Raw genomic sequence first — 17,050 nt, 5'->3', positions numbered from 1 at the left:
CCAGGCACTCCTGTCTTCCACTGCCTCCCACAGTTTGGTCAAACTCATGCTGGTAGCTTCGAGAACACTGTCCCACCATCTCGTCCTCTGTCGTCCCCTTCTCCTTGTGCCCTCCATCTTTCCCAACATCAGAGGCTTTTCCAGGGAGTCTTCTCTTCTCATGAGTGGCCAAAGTACTGGAGTCTCAGCTTCAGGATCTGTCTTTCCAGTGAGCACTCAGGGCTGATTTCCTTCAGAATGGAGAGGTCTGATCTTCTTGCAGTTCATGGGACTCTCAAGAGTCTCCTCCAGCACCAGAATTCAAAAGCAGCCATTCTTCGGCGATCAGCCTTCTTTATGGTCCAGCTCTCACTTCCATGCATCACTACTGGGAAAACCATAGCTTTAACTACACGGACCTTTGTTGGCAAGGTGATGTCTCTGCTTTTTAAGATGCTGTCTAGGTTTGTCATTGCTTTTCTCCCAAGAAGCAGGCGTCTTTTAATTTCATGGCTGCTGTCACCATCTGCAGTGATCATGGAGCCCAAGAAAGTGAAATCTCTCACTGCCTCCATTTCTTCCCCTTCTATTTGCCAGGAGGTGATGGGACCAGTGGCCATGATCTTCGTTTTTTTGATGTTGAGCTTCAGACCATATTTTGCACTCTCCTCTTTCACCCTCATTAAAAGGTTTTTTTAATTCCTCCTCACTTTCTGCCATCAATGTTGTGTCATCTGCATATCTGAGGTTGTTGATATTTCTTCCGGCTATCTTAATTCCATTTTGGGATTCACCTTAGAGTCCAACTAAGGTTGTCTGGGCATAAGCTTTCGTGTGCATGCACACTTTTTCAGATACCTTCTTCTTCTTTGGTGGCTCCTTTTAGCCAAGTAAGATCATCTTCCATGAACACAGTCTTAACAGTGAGTCCGTAAATGACTGCGGAGGCCAATTCTGGACCCACACGTCCTTCCACAGTGGGGACGTTGGTTTCCGGGCAGGAGTTGATTATGGTGTGGATTTGCCAAGCGTGCCTTCCTCTTAGCATGTTTCTCCCTTGCGTCCTGAGTTTGAGTGCCTTCAAAGCCCACGACACCTTTGGTAAAGGCTGTTCTCCAGTTGGAGCACTCGCAGGCCAGCGTTTCCCAATCGTTGGTGTTTATACTACATTTTTTTTTAGATTTGCCTTGAGACTGTCTTTAAAACTCCTTTGTTGACCACCAGCATTACTCTTTCCATTTTTAAGTTGCTCCAAAGCAACTACTCTTCATCTCTGTATACTTTATACAGGCTGCTTTTCCCGGTGATGCTTTCGGTGAGCAATGTTGACGCTTGTTTTCTTGTGCAGATTACACACAAAAACCACTTTATCCCGAGAACATTTTCTCATCAGGAATTGTCACCCAGCCCTGCTAAGCAGCCGGCAATGTGTGCCTCTAGTATTTGCAAGCCTTTGCTGCCAGTGTTCTGATCTGTGCTACAGTACCCAAGCTGTTCGCTTTGCACTCAGACAGCCTCGCCGCTTTGCAACAGTGCCAATGCAAGCTTAAAAATAATGCTGCACAGAAAGTCTGCTGTTGCTTTTAATTTGGGTTCAGAGAAGGTTGATTTCTTTCCAATCTGCTATCTCTACTCCTCTTTGAATGTCGTGGTTTTTAAAATAAAATTGGCCTCGGTTGGCTGGCGGTGGCACCCAAGGAATTCAGCGACTCCAGCTATTTAAAGCTTTTCCCCGGTTGATGTCAGGCTGCCCTGAACTGCTAATGTTATAAACCAAAAAGCATCAAATATGAGCAATATTCATGTCTCTTCCTCTATCTTCTTTTCCACCTGGTGGCCCAGCTGTACCCCATTTGGGCAGAGACACCCCAACTTCTGTTGTCTATGTTCTGGTAACTTCCAGGCAGTGCTTTTTTTCTGGAAAAAAGGTGGGGGAATGGACCACGAAGTTTATTGTTTATTGTGGACTCAGTTCCCCCCAGATTATTGCAGTGCCGCCGCCCCCCCCCCGAGCAGTGGCTAAATGTAAGACGTGATTAATAAGCTCAAGTAGACAATGATCTGGATCAGAAATGGCCACAACTTTATTGACTACAGATATACAGTGGTACCTCGGGTTACAGACAATTCAGGTTACAGACTCCGCTAACCCAGAAATAGTACCTTGGGTTAAGAACTTTGCTTCAGGATGAGAACAGAAATCATGCGGCGGCAGCGGGAGGCCCCATGTGCTGGGCCCGGGGGTAACCCAAGTAACACGGTCCGGGTCCGGTCCCAAATCCAAGGGTTAGGTGAAGAGTCAGTCCAACAGGGCCAAGGCAGGACACGAGGCAGCAAACCAGGCAAGGTCAGGTACAGGATCTCAGGCAGGTTCTGGCAAACAGCAATGTTGCTCCTGCAACCTGGGGCGGGGTCTGACAGCCTTTTATCTCTGTCGGGGTAACAGCCAGTCCTGATCCCCCGGCGACTCACCTCCCTGTCTCGCCCGGAGGCAAGCACTCCTCCTGCAAGTACTCAGGTCTCTCCTTCTCTCAGACCTCAGTCTCTGCAGCTCGGGAGATGTCGGTGGGTGACTAGACCCAGAGGCCGCCTCAGCCTCCCCTGACCCAACTGGCAGTGGAGCAGCTGTAAGTGATGGCCCAGCTGAAGGCAACGAGGGAATCCCCGCATCTGGAGCCGGGGCAGGCTCAGGCCCCTGACTCGGCCCAGCTGGTGCTTGTTGCAGAGCAACCTGTGCAGACTGGGACTCTTCAGAATCAGGCCCCAGACTTGGTTCAGATGATGCCTGAGGCAAAGAATCCGTTGCAGACTGAGACTCCTCTGGTTCCGAGTCCGAGCCTAAGTCCCAGGCCATCACACCCCATTAGCTAAAGTGGTGCTTCGGGTTAAGAACAGTTTCAGGTTAAGAACGGACCTCCATAACAAATTTAGTTCTTAACCCGAGGTACCACTGTAGGTGGATTTTTGGCTCAGGCATTGGGTCTAGGTCTGTTCCAGCCCCACCAGTGGGAAAAAATATATTTAATTTTAAAGAAGGTAAGAGAACTCAGTTCCCCCGATTTCCTGCTCCAAAAATACCCTATGCTTTTCTTTTCTTTGACCTGAATCTTCCAACATTGAGCTTCATTGGGGGTCCACAAATTCTAGAATTAGGAGAGACTACGGGGGCTTTTATTCACACTGTTTTCTAAAATTCCATCATATTCTTATGGACCTCTCCTTTGCTTGTGAAACTCTGCAATAAAAGGATTCGCGGTTGATGTCAATGTATAAAACATGGCAACGATTTTTTAAAAGAAGCCCTTCGTTTTTCATCCAGGAATTCAATCGTCGTCTTGCCCTTAACGTTTTGAATGAAGGCGAATCCTTAGCATTTGACCCGCCCCTGAGAGTTTTCCATTCCCACTGAATCTGCACGAAGCTTTCCTCCCTTCCCAGCCAATCTACTGCTTGCGGTTCAGCAGCAGCGTTTTGCTGCGCTGTTCCCCACGGGAGGAGAGTGCGCGTAACGGTGCTTGGATATTGGAGACGGTCTCTTAACCTTCCTTCTGCAATTGTTTCGCCCAGCGGGGCGCACGCCTGGACTTGCAAGCAAGTGAACAAAGAGGCCACGGAAATTAAGAGCAAAAGACGGGCAGCAGAGGAGGACGAGGAGGGCAGGGGGTGGGCAGCCTGTGTGGGTTCATAGAATCAGTGCTTTTTTTCCTAAAAAATTGTCTAGGGGTACGGTCATACCTCGGGTTACAGACGCTTCAGGTTGCACGTTTTCGGGTTTCGGATGCGCCGAAACCCAGAAGTACCAGAACGGGTTACTTCTGGCGCTTGCACATGCGCAGAAGCACTAAATTGCACTTTGCACATGCACAGAAGTGCTGAATCGCAACCCGAGCGTGCGCAGACGCTGTGCTGCAGGTTGCGAACGATGCGGGTTGCGAACGTGCCTCCCACACGGATCATGTTCGCAACCTGAGCATCCACTGTACTCTTATTTTGACTCAAGAAAATCACCATTTTATAGTTCAAATTGGGAAAAATAAATACAGTGGTACCTTGGGTTACATATGCTTCAGGTTACAGGCGCTTCAGGTTACAGACTCCGCTAACCCAGAAATAGTGCTTCAGGTTAAGAACTTTGCTTCAGGATGAGAACACAAATCACGCAGTGGCAGCATGGCAGCAGCTGGAGGCCCCATTAGCTAAACTGGTACCTCAGGTTAAGAACAGTTTCAGGTTAAGAACGGACCTCCGGAACGAATTAAGTACTTAACCCGAGGTAGCACTGTACAGTAAACGGACAAAAGTACAAAGATTCACAAAATGTTTAGGGTTCAGGTAGGTAGCTGAATTGGTCTGACGCAGCCGAAATATATTTAAAAAATTGTCCTGTAGCACCTTAGAGACCAACTAAGTTTGTTCTTCGTATAAGTTTCATGCGCATGCACACTTCTTCAGATACACTGAAACAGAAGTCACCAGACCCTTATATATAGTGGGAGGGTGGGGTGGGCTTTTTCTCAGGAGGGTAGTAGGAGATGGGTGACTGACCCAATGGGTATGGTGAACCTGTTGACTACTGTTAATGTTTAGGGGTATACCCCTGCATCCCCCCCCAAAGCACTGCATAGAATCATAGAATTCATTTGGAAGGGTCCCTGGGGTCATCTAGTCCAACCCCCTGCAATGCAGGAATCACAGCTAAAGAATCCATGACAGGTGTCCACCCAACCTCTACTTGAAAACCTCCAAGGGAGGAGAGTCCACCCCCTTCTGAGGGAGTCCATTCCAGAGCCAAACAGCTATGGAGTTTATCTCAGTGAAGACCTTACTTGGAAAATAAATACAACCCAGGTGGTTAAGAAAGCCCAACAGAGACTCCATCTCCTCAGAGTATTGAGGAAGAACGTTGCCAATCAACATTTGATGATCTCCTTCTACTGGTCCACAATAGAAAGTGTCCTTTCCTACTGCATCACGGTGTGGTACGCTGGTTTGACATCAACTGATAGGGAGTGCCTACAGAGGGTGGTGAATACAGCACAAGGTATTATGGGCTGTCCCGTGAATCCACTGGATGAAATAGTGGAAGAACGTTGCTTCAGGAAAGTGAGGAAAATTCTCAGGGATGATTCACACCCTGGCCGGCACTTTCTTGATCTCCTGCCCTCGGGCAAAAGATATAGAAGCACGATTAGTCGCACCAACGGGGTAAAGAACAGCTTCTATCCGTGGGCTGTTAGGCTGCTGAATGAAAAGATAACAACAGGGCAACTGACTTTCGGGTTTGGTGCGTCAGTAAATGAGGGGAATTAAGACTAAGAAAGCTGTGGGGGGGTGCTGGTGTAACCTCACTGTATACAAGTTGTACAAGTGACAATAAAGTATTTCGATTAATGTCAAAAAGTTATTCCTAAGGTTTAGCTGGAATCTCCTTTACCGTATTGTCATTTTCATCCTGTATTTTTATCTTGCAAACCACCCTGAGATCTTTGGATGAAGAGCGGTATATAAATTTGATTAATAATAACAATAATAACAGTCCATTGGTTCAGTCCTTCCTCTGGAGGAGCTGTGTGTAAAACCAAAAAACCATCGGAGGAAGACAAGGAGCTGCCTTATACCAAGTCAAACCTCTGCCCATCCAGCCCTGTGCAGCTCTCCAGAATTTTTTCTTTCAAAATGCAGCACATGGTGAATTTCAAATCCACGGTTGAAGAGCTCTTCTTTTCCATCTATAAGTTCTGTGGCCAAAGCAGGACATCCTTGTGGGAATATTCAGGGTGGCAGGAGAGGATATATTCTTTATTAATATCCTTCCTAACTTGCACTAGCAAGTTCCTTTACATAGCAGAGTTACATCCCCCTTTTTACATGCACAGCAGATAGCTGGCTGCAGGCTCGTGTGAGCCTCTCACTGTTATACAATTCAGTCTGTCTCAGATTGAATTGTACGTTCCTGGTAAGTTCCCTTGAATCCCTCTTAAAAGAATAAAGACGCCACAATCCTATTCAAAATCAATAAAAGATGTTTCCTTACATCAGTTCACAGTTGGATCCCTGAAGGCCGACTTAGTTGCAAATATGTACATGTGGATCTACCCCATATGGGGGAATAATCCTATTGCCTCTGCTAGTTGAGAGCTAGCAGAGCAGTCCTAGCTAGCTTTGGTCCAACAAAGAAGGAAGTCAAAGAGAGAGAGGTGTTCTGCATGACTCGTCCTTTTTTTACCTGGACAGGTTAGGTCATGCCCACCTTCTATCACATGCAAAAGGAAGGATGCTCCAGCCAGGAGGAACAGAAACTTTAGACTGGCTGGACCAAACATTCCCTCACATGTCCACTTTAGGAAAACAAGGAATGTTGTAGTTGACTGCCTCTCATGGATCACAACCCACACCCCCTCACATCTCCCCTCTCTTCCTGCAGACCTTCCGATGGCCCGTTGCAAGCAGCATCGACGTCAACGAGATGCTGGAGGTCCAGGTCTTCAACTACAGCAAAGTCTTTTCCAACAGGTCAGTGGCGTTCTGCATGTCTGGGGTGAGTTTTGTTTCTCCAACTCTGGGGCTTCCTTTAGAGAGCCCCTGCAATTAGTGCAGCTTCTTCTCAACGTCTTTCAAGGATTAGACAAATTAATGGAGGAGGAGGAGGAGAGGGCTGTAGATGACTAATAGCCAGGATGACTATGTTCTGCATCCATAGATGGAGACAGCAATGCTTCTGAATGCCAGATGCTGGAAACTGCTGGAGATGAGATGCTCAAATCCTGCTTGCTGGTCTTCCATGGGCATCTGGTTGGCCACTGTGAGGACCGGATGCTGGACTAGATTGTGTGGGAATACTCAGGGTGGCAGGAGAGGATATATTGTTTATTAATATCTTTCCTAACTTGCGTTAGCAAGTTCCTTTACTTAGCAGAGTTTACACCCCCCTTTTTACATACACAGCAGATAGCTGGCTGCAGGCTCGTGTAAGCCTCTAACTATTATACAATTCAGTCTATCTCAGATTGTGACTCTATCCCATACGGAGAGAGTCTTTTTGTCCTCTGTTGGCTGAAAGCCAACAGGGCATCTCTAGCTAAAAAGCGGCTCCAACGATGAGAGGAAGTCAAAAAGACAGAGAGAGAGTGCTGCATGCCTTGTGCTTTTGTTACCTGGACAGGTAAGGTCACGCTCACCTCTAGTCACATGCAAGAGGAAGGATGCTCCAGGCCAGGAGGAAACAGGAAGCTTTTGACCGGCTGGACCAAACATCCCCCTGCATGTCCACTCTAGGAAAACATGGAATGTTGTATTTGACTGCTACTTATGTATCACATCCCACAGGGCTGGTATCCCACCTTGAACTACCTACAGACCCCTCCTTCAAACCAAAGACTGGTTTGGTACCATAAGCAGAAAATCAATGCCTTCTCTCTTGGGTTCGTTCTCTAGTGCCTGACAAATACTAGCATTCATCTCTCCCCCTCTGGTTTGGGGGAGAGCCCAGCAAATTAGAGAATTTCCAAAGGCAGTGCAATGGCACACACAAACCATTTGTCACAGAAACCCTACATGGTAGGAAGGCAATCGCCTTCCACGCAGGACTATGCCTGATACATTTGTTTACCAAGGAGATGAAAATAGCATTTTCCCCCCACCCAAGCGACAAATTACAGCAATCTGAACTTGCGCCAAGAGTGAAATTCCTTCCCAAGTTTCGTTGGGTGGAAGAAAGATGCTTCCACAGCAGATGTGGAAAGACTGCACATCTCTTGAGCAATTGTGTGGGTGAGAGCCAGTGTGGTGTAGTGGTTAAGAGCGGTGGACTCGTAATCTGGTGAACCGGGTTCGCATCTCCGCTCCTCCACATGCAGCTGCTGGGTGACCTTGGGCCAGTCACACTTCTCTGAAGTCTCTCAGCCCCACTCACCTCTCAGAGTGTTTGTTGTGGGGGAGGAAGGGAAAGGAGAATGTTAGCTGCTTTGAGACTCCTTCGGGTAGTGATAAAGCGGGGTATCAGATCCAAACTTTTCTTCTTTTTTCTAAAAAAACAAATTGAAATAGAAATCTGGGAAAGCTTGACCTCACATGATGCTCCAGCCCTGAAGGGCAGACAAAGGGCAGAGCCACTCCAGGTGGGAAGAAAATGGAAGCAGAGGGGAGCTCAAGGAGTCTTGATTTTTTTTTTAAAATGCTTTATGCCTCAATGGCTCATTTTGCACCTTTTTATTTTGTGTGTTTTTCATTTTATAAAATAAAATCGGGATTAAGGGGGTTTCTCAGGATGGTGGAGGACGTTTGTGTGCTGGGTCCCCTTGGTGTTGGGGGGTTGGGGCTCCTCCTTCTGATAGGAAATGCTCAGGTAGGGAAGAAAAAAAATGGGGGGGGGGCTGAGGAGGGTTTGTTGGAGGTGTGATAAATGAAAATCTGCCCTTATTCCCTTTTGGGGGACACAAGAGCCCTTATAGGGTCCTTGGCAGGTTCTCCATCGGTTGGAGAAAATAACAGAGGCCAGCCAGAGAATACTGAGAAGCAAAGCAGCTAGTAAGCCTGATCTTTATTGAACTGTTGCAACAGGGTGCTCCCCTCATACGCAGGAAAGGAGGAGGAACCAGAACCAAGGTGTGCCCGCCCTTATATAGACATTTTAAATTGCCTGCCTTGGAGTCGAAGACCACCCCCAGAAACATCATACCTACATCACAGAAAGGGGCGGTCCACAACAGAAATCTGAGTGCATTGTTTACCTCCTGTCTGGCAGGTTACCTGTTAATGCTCACTTGATTGGACACCCTGGGGAGCCTGGCCAGTCTTTTGTAATGATAAATACTTAGTTCCTGAGCCAGGTCACAGGCTCACACCCTATTCATACACAGACATACCCTTAAGACAGGATTTGTGAAGGAAAAGACATTGGGGATGCTTTTCCAATTTCCTGTGACTTTGCAGAGAAAACATTTGGCCGGTTTGGGACTCAAAATGGTTCCAGGGCTGTTTTCCTGTGCTGCTTCAGACATGTGGTTTAGATATTTATGTACATGTTTGCTTGGTACATTTATGAACATTTATTATATATATAAGACCTTAATTTTTTTATTTTAGAGGGGAGAGAGAGAATGCCCCTATTTTCAACTGAGAAATGTTGGAGGGCATGATGCAGCCCTCCGTCTGTTCAGATCTCTCAGCTGCAGTCGCCTTTCCCCGTTGCATTTGAAGCATTTGATCCTATTGTCACTCTACCTCCCCTTTCCCCCTCTGACTTTTGGCCCTGGCTGATTCAGTTACCTCCACTGGGTAACTCAATAGCTCCGTTTTGCCATGACCTCTTATTCTGTCCAAGGCCTTTTAGCCAAGGAAGTCCAGGGGAGAACAAGGAAATATGCATTTGTGAGGGCCGATGTCCCCCTAGTTCCTGATCACGGCACTGGGGATTTTTAGAAACTTGTAACATTGTCGTCTTTGTCCATGGAGTTTTCTTGGCAGGGATATTAGAGTGGCTTGCCGGTTCCTGCTCCAGGTGGATCACGTTTGGTCAAAACTCTCCACTACGACCTGTCCATCTTGGGTGGCCCTGCACGGCATAGTTCATAGCTTCTCTGAGTTATTCAAGCCCCTTCACCACGGCAAGGCAGTGGTCTTAAAAAGCAGAGACATCACCTTGCCAACAAAGGTCCGTATAGTCAAAGCTATGGTTTTCCCAGGAGTGATGTATGGAAGTGCGAGCTGGACCATAAAGAAGGCTGATCACCAAAGAATGGATGCTTTTGAATTCTGGTGCTGGAGGAGACTCTTGAGAGTCCCATGGACTGCAAATAGAACAAACCTCTCCATTCTGAAGGAAATCAGCCCTGAGTGCTCACTGGAGGGACAGGTCCTGAAGCTGAGGCTCCAAGACTTTGGCCACCTCAGGAGAAAAGAAGACTCCCTGGAAAAGACCCTGATGTTGGAAAAGATGGAGGGCACAAGGAGAAGGGGATGACAGAGGACGAGATGGTGGGACAGTGATCTCGAAGCTACCAGCATGAGTTTGACCAAACTGCGGGAGGCAGTGGAAGACAGGAGTGCCTGGCGGGCTCTGGTCCAGGGGGTCACCAAGAGTCGGACATGACTAAACAACAACAACAACAACATTGTTGTGTGCAACCCTGAACTCCGAGGGGCGAGAAATTCCAGGGGTGCCTCCACTTTCCCGGGGTCCGGGGTTCTTGGAAGGGAGGTCAGCAGAGGTTGTGGTGTCTTCAAGATACATCACTACAAGATCCAAACTACAAGAAAGAAGATTCCACCTAAACATTAGGAAGAACTTCCTGACAGTAAGAGCTGTTCGACAGTGGAATTTGCTGCCAAGGAGTGTGGTGGAGTCTCCTTCTTTGGAGGTCTTTAAGCAGAGGCTTGACAACCATATGTCAGGAGTGCTCTGATGGTGTTTCCTGCTTGGCAGGGGGTTGGACTCGATGGCCCTTGTGGTCTCTTCCAACTCTATAATTCTATGATTCTATGATTCACTTTCTTTGCACATATATGCACCCTGAGCTCAGGAATAGGGGGAACGCACTCACTTCCGAAAGGTTACTGAAGTATACTAGGAGTTGAGTGTTGATTTCATGCTCTTTATTTCAGCTCATGGTCCACAGTAAGTGAGTTTTCCCCAAAAACCTCTGGCGTCACTGCTTCGTGGGGCCACAATGGTGCAAAAACATGGTTACAAAGCACAGAGCCACATGGAGCCTCAGGGTTTTTGCATTGGGAAAGGTAAAGGGACCCCTGACCATTAGGTCCAGTCGTGACCGACTCTGGGGTTGCGGCGCTCATCTCGCTTTATTGGCCGAGGGAGCCGGCGTACAGCTTCTGGGTAATGTGGCCAGCATGACTAAGCCACTTCTGGTGAACCAGAGCAGCGCACGGAAACACCGTTTACCTTCCCACCAGAGCAGTACCTATTTATCTACTTGCACTTCGTGCTTTCGAACTGCTAGGTTGGCAGGGGCAGGGACCGAGCAACGGGAGCTCACCCCGTTGCATTAAGATATAGAATCGTAGAATGGTAGAGTTGGAAGAGACCCTGAGGGTCATCTAGTCCAACTCTCTGCAATGCAGGAATCTCAGCTAAAGCATCCATGACAGTTTGTAATCAAACTATTCATGTACGCAACGACCGCCGCTAGAATCTTAGTGGCTCAGAAATGGAAATCCCAAGAAATCCCAACTTGGATTGGCAGACAAAATGGAGTGGCCGACAAAAATGTTTGAATACATAGAATTGGCGAAATTGACTTATAGGATTCGGAACCAAAAAGAAGCAAAGTTCGAAAAGGATTGGAGTAAATTTGTTGAATATATACGGAGTAATTGTAAGAATTTAAAAACTGTAGCAGGATTAATGTAAATCTTGTGATGCGGATGGAGTGTAAATAAGAAACTGTAAGAAAAGATTTGAGATATGAAAACTGTTGAAGGGATGGAAGGAAGTCCGGGCGCAATAAGGCGCAGGGTAAATAAGAAGACATACAATTTTTTGAATGTGGGATTTTTTGTTTTATTTGTTGTTGTTACGAAAAAGCAATGGAGGGTATTTGAAAAAAAAAGTAAAAAAAAGTATCCATGACAGGTGGCCACCCAACCATGTGAGAAACTGCTTCCATCCTGAAGCATAAAAGATGCACCAAACGCGTCTCCTTTTACTTGGAGAGGGCGTGCAATAATTTCTCAAAACCTGGCGTCCCTGGCAGAAATCCCCGGTGATGTCAAGATCCCCAGCCTTCCGGTGCTTTTATTTCCTTCCAACGTGTCCAAAATGTCCCCTGCGATGGGGCCGAGGTCTTGCAGGCTAGAGATGTTGAGCGAGTTGGTGTCCCTGTGTGCGTTTTATTACAGTCCATGAACGACACACACAGATGCTTGATAAAGGCGATCGGCTTACCAGGATGCTCTCCAGATAAAGGGGCGATACTCAATCTCCGTCTGAATCATTCATGCACCAACGTTCTTTTCGCGTGGCTTTGTGGCGGAACGTCATTTGCCGCTGATCGCCTGGTGGCTAATTAACTTGCAATACGATCTGAGTCCCCTCTCTGCCCCGCTGCAGCCGGCCACCAGGCCTCCTATTCCGAGGGCAACCTTATTTTTTGCTCAGTTGCTGAGCAGCAGGAAAACAGCTGAGCAACCGTGGAGTGAAGAAATTTCCCTGCCTAAAGGAAAAGGGGCAACATTGCCGCAAAGCTTCTTTTTTTGTGTATTTTTTATTAAGTTTTCCTCTTTTACATTTTAGAATATTCATTTAAACAACCTTAAAATATCAATGACTTCCACCCTTCTCTTTCCATGGTTCAGTTTGCATGCCATAGATCCCTGCATATTTTACATAAACTAAAACATTCAGTGGGACGCAGGTGGCGCTGTGGGTTAAACCACTTAGCCTAGGACTTGCCGATCAGAAGGTCGGCGGTTCGAATCCCCATGACGGGGTGAGCTCCCGTTGCTCGGTCCCTGCTCCTGCCAACCTGGCAGTTCGAAAGAACGTCCAAGTGCAGGTAGATAAATAGGTACTGCTCTGGCGGGAAGGTAAACGGCGTTTCCGTGCGCTGCTCTGGTTCGCCAGAAGTGGCTTAGTCATGCTGGCCACATGACCCGGAAGCTGTACGCCGGCTCCCTCGGCCAATAAAGTGGGATGAGCACCACAACCCCAGAGTCGGTCATGACTGGACCTAATGGTCAGGGGTCCCTTTACCTTTACCTTAAACCATTCAGTATTCCATTTTTACATCCATCAAAACTTATTTTACACGGTTGAGTTTATCTTAAAGTTGCCAATGTTTTCAAATTACACAATTTTCACCCATATATTCAATAAACATTTTCCAGTCTTCTTTAAATGTATACTCTTCTTGTTCTCTTATTCTATAACTTAAGTCTGCAAGATGCACATATTCCATCAGTTTAAGTTGCCATTCTACTTTGGTTGGGATGGGACCTCATTAATTTTCCATTTTGGGGGCTAACGAAACATGGGCCGCAGTAGTGGCATACATAAATAACCTTTTTTGACACCTGGGAATTTCCATCTGAGTTATCCCCACCAAAAGGACTCTGGGTTGTTGTTGTTTTAGAAAAGTACTTTTAAACATTTATTTCAATTCATTATAAATTATTTCCCAATATTCTTTTAACCTTTTACAGGTCCACCACATATGATAGAACATACCCTCAGTCTCATTGCATCTCCAGCACTTATCTGATTCAGTCTTATACATTTTAGCAAGTCTGCTCGGAGTTAAGAGACCACCTGTAAATCATTTTCAGTTAGTTCTCTTTCAAGGAGTAACATTCTGTGAACTTCCGATCGCTCTTCCAAAGTTTCCCCCAGAGATTCAGATCAATATTATGTCCTATATCCAGTGCCGGATTTATGTATAAGCTAAACAAGCTGTAGCTTAGGGCCCCATTCTCTTGGGGCCCCCCAAAAAAATTTAAAGGAAAAGAAACGCTGGATGTACATTTCCAAAATATAAGATAAAAAACAAATAAAATAAAACCTACATACAGCAACAGTGTTTTGTGTTGTGTATGGATCTATTAGGTCCATAAATTACCATATAGCATATATTCAACACAAAACAGCGAGAATTTGTTCTTGACAAAGGACAGCTGGACATATAAAGGGCCCCATTACTTTCAGGAGCTTAGGGCCTCATCAAACCTAAATCCGGTCCTGTTTAGCACAGTATGGTCTAAAACTATATTTTGAGGTTTTTATGCCTCTTGTCTTTTATATTTATTGTCCTCTTTTATCTTAGAATATTTTCATTGCTGTGTTGTTATTCTCTTTTTATGACACCTACAGAGATGATTTCATGAGGCATCTCATGAATATAATTCATAAGCTGAATAATGGATGAAAGTACTCAGACCAGGACTAGACAAATGAAACAGAAGAGGCCGTCAAGGATCGACAAATCATAGAAGTGTAGAGTTAGAAGGGACCCTAAGAGTTATCTAGTCCAACCTGCCGCAATGCAGGAATCTTTTGCCCATTGTGGAACTCGAACCCACGACTCTAAGGATCTCGTGCTCTACCAAATGAGCTTTCCTGTGTCAGGACTGATCTAAAAATAGGCAGGTTTCTCTCTACTGTGAGAATAGGATGCTGTAGATGGTACTTATCTCTGAGTAGGTTGGCTAAACAAAAATTTTTTTTTCCTTCCAGTAGCACCTTAAAGACCAACTAAGTTAGTTCTTGGTATGACAAAGCCATTTTTCACCTTCTCCCCCCTTGCTTTTTCCTGTAAGACCTATTGCAGTCGTTAAGAGTCGTCAACAGGCTCATCACAGCTATCTGCCAATCACCCATTCCCACCACCCTTCTGAGTAATACCCCTCCCCACCTTCTCACTATATAGAAGGATCTGGCAACTTCTGTTTCAGTGTATCTGAAGAAGTGTGCATGCACACGAAAGCTCATACCAAGAACTAACTTAGTTGGTCTTTAAGGTGCTACTGGAAGGAAATTTTTTTGTTTGTTTTGACTATGGCAGACCAACACGGCTACCTATCTGTAACTAGGTTGGCTAAGATTTATAAGACAGAATCAGATAACTGTTGGAAGTATGCAGAAGCAGAGGGAACATTCCTCCACATGTGGTGGGCATGTAAAAAGGTAAAAGGGAATTGTGAAATGATTTATAATGAATTGAAAAAAAGGTTTAAAAATTACTTTCCCAAAGAAACCACAGTCCTTTTTGCTGGGGATAACCCAGACTGAAATTCCCAGGTTTCAGAAAAGGTTATTGATGTATGCAACAACTGCAGCCTGGGTTTTGTTAGCCACAAAATAGAAAGTGAGCGAGGTCCCAACTAAAGAGGATTGGCAAATTAAGTTGACAGAATATGCACAACTTGCAGACTTAACATATAGACTAAGAGAGCAAGAAGAACATACCTTTAGAGAAGATTGGAAAACATTTATTGGATATATGGCAAATCACTGTATGCCGCTGAAAACGCTGGCAGCATTCAGATACCGTATTTTTTGCTCTATAAGACTCACTTTTTCCCTCCTAAAAAGTAAGGGGAAATGTGGGTGAATCTTATGGAGCGAATGCAGGCTGCACAGCTATCTCAGAAACCAGAACAGCAAGAGGGATCGCTGCTTTCACTGCACAGCGATCCCTCTTGTAGTTCTGGCTTCTGAGATTCAGAATATTTTTTTTCTTGTTTTCCTCCTCCAAAAACTAGGTGCGTCTTGTGGTCGGGTGCGTCTTATAGAGCGAAAAATACGGTATATTCAACAGAGTAAATAATTTTTGATGGATGTAAAAGTGGAAAATTGATTTGAACGGTTAGTAAAATATGCAGGGATGTGAAATGAACCATAGAAAGAGAAGAAGGGAAGTCATTGGAAACGTTAAGGTTTGTAAAATGTTTGTTTGAAATTGCAAAAGAGGAAACTTAATTAAAATTATTATATTTGTATAAAAGAAAGATCAAGGAAGAAAAGAGAAAGCAAGAGCGAGAACAGGGTGCTGGACTAGATGGGTCAATGGCCTGATCCAGCGGGGCTGTTCCTATGTTCTTATGGAAACCACAGGAGGTGAGAGTGTTCCTTTTGGGCTCAAATCCTGTTTCCGAGTTTTCTATTGGGGCATCTGGTTCACCACTGTGAGAACAATGCGCTAGACTGCTTGGATGTCGAATCCAACTTGATGGTGTAACGTTGGAAAATGTCAATCACTTCTTCTGCCTGGGCAGGTATCTTTCCACAAGGGCCAGCATTGATGCTGAAATCCAGCATCGCCTGAGCGCTGTGAGTGCGACTTTCTCCCAATTGAAGTGCAGAGTGTTTGAGGACCGGGACATTTGCAGGGAAACCAAAATGCTTGTTTACAAAGCTATTGTACTACCAACCTTACTGTATGCTTGTGAAACATGGACCACTTATAAACACCATCTCCAACTCCTCAAAAGATTCCATCAATGGTGTCTCCGAAAATTTTTACACATCACTTGGGAAGACAGGTGAACTAATTCCAGTGTACTGGAAGAAGCAAAGACCACCAGTGTCAAAGCAAAGATTGTTCAACTTCAACTTCGTTGGGCTGGTCATGTTGTGCGGATGCCTGATTATCGTCTTCCAAAGCAACTGCTCTATTCCCAAATTTAAAATGGAAAGTGTAATGCTGGTGGTCAACAAAAGAGGTTTAAAGACTGTCTCAAGGCAGATCTTAATATGTGTAGTATAAACACCAACAAATGGGAAACACTGGCCTGCGAATGCTCCAGTTGGAGAACAGCCTTTACCAAAGGTGTCCTGGGCTTTGAAGACACTCGAACTCAGGACGCAAGGGAGAAACATGCTAAGAGGAAGGCATGCTTGGCAAACCCTCACTATGATCAACTCCTGCCTGGAAACCAATGTCCCCACTGTGGAAAAACGTGTGGATCCAGAACTGGCCTCCACAATCACTTACGGACCCACTGTGAAAACCGTGTTCATGAAAGACACTCTTACTCGGCTACAAGGGATTGCCAAAGAAGAAGAAAGAAGAAGATTGGGGCATCCGGTTTGCCACTGTGAGAACAATATGCTAGACTGCTTGGATGTCAACCTTGCCCACCCAAATATTTGTGCCCCCGGTCATTGCAAAAGCGTTTGTGCCTCCCATATCTGGTGGGAGAAACCTTGATGTTTTCCAGACCCAGGGATTACTTTTCATGCTTATTCCACCTGATTGTAGAAAATCAGCATCCCAAAAGCAATTAAGCAGCAGCTTTTGAACTAAGAGTGCATCTGGGAAAGAGGGAAATGGTTAATACTACAGTGAGTGGGATCTTTGCACAGCAAGCCCCTCATCCACCATTAACCAGGTATGAGGGAAGGCAGAAAGTTCGAATCCCGTTTCCCGAAGCAACAGAGAGGTTGGATTTCTTCTCCTTTGAGTGCTGCAGCAGTGTGGCACAAAAACAAAGCCATTGCCTGGTCCTTTTGTCCCAGAAACAAAATCTCAGCAGAATGCACCTCCTTTGTGTAAAATTCCCTCCTCGGGGCCTTCAGAGACCCAGGGGGTTCCTGATCTACGCTGCTTTGTTAGCAGGA

The 17,050-nt window shown here is 45.8% G+C and overlaps 1 protein-coding gene across 14 annotated transcripts in view; it reads left to right on the top strand.

The window, feature by feature from the left end:
• The window catches only part of OTOF (otoferlin), a 186,134-nt gene that overhangs the window by 38,043 nt on the left and 131,041 nt on the right, over window positions 1-17,050 (top strand). For all 14 annotated transcript variants that reach the window (XM_083604711.1, XM_083604721.1, XM_083604719.1 and 11 more), the window contains exon 3: window positions 6,404-6,492. In XM_083604711.1, coding sequence (XP_083460837.1) covers window positions 6,404-6,492 — 89 coding nt within the window. The remainder of the gene's footprint in view (window positions 1-6,403; window positions 6,493-17,050) is intronic.

Source organism: Podarcis filfolensis, assembly GCF_964270895.1.
Source record: "Podarcis filfolensis genome assembly, chromosome: 3".
Taxonomy (NCBI): Eukaryota; Metazoa; Chordata; class Lepidosauria; order Squamata; family Lacertidae; genus Podarcis; species Podarcis filfolensis.
This window is presented reverse-complemented; position numbering and strand designations above follow the sequence as displayed.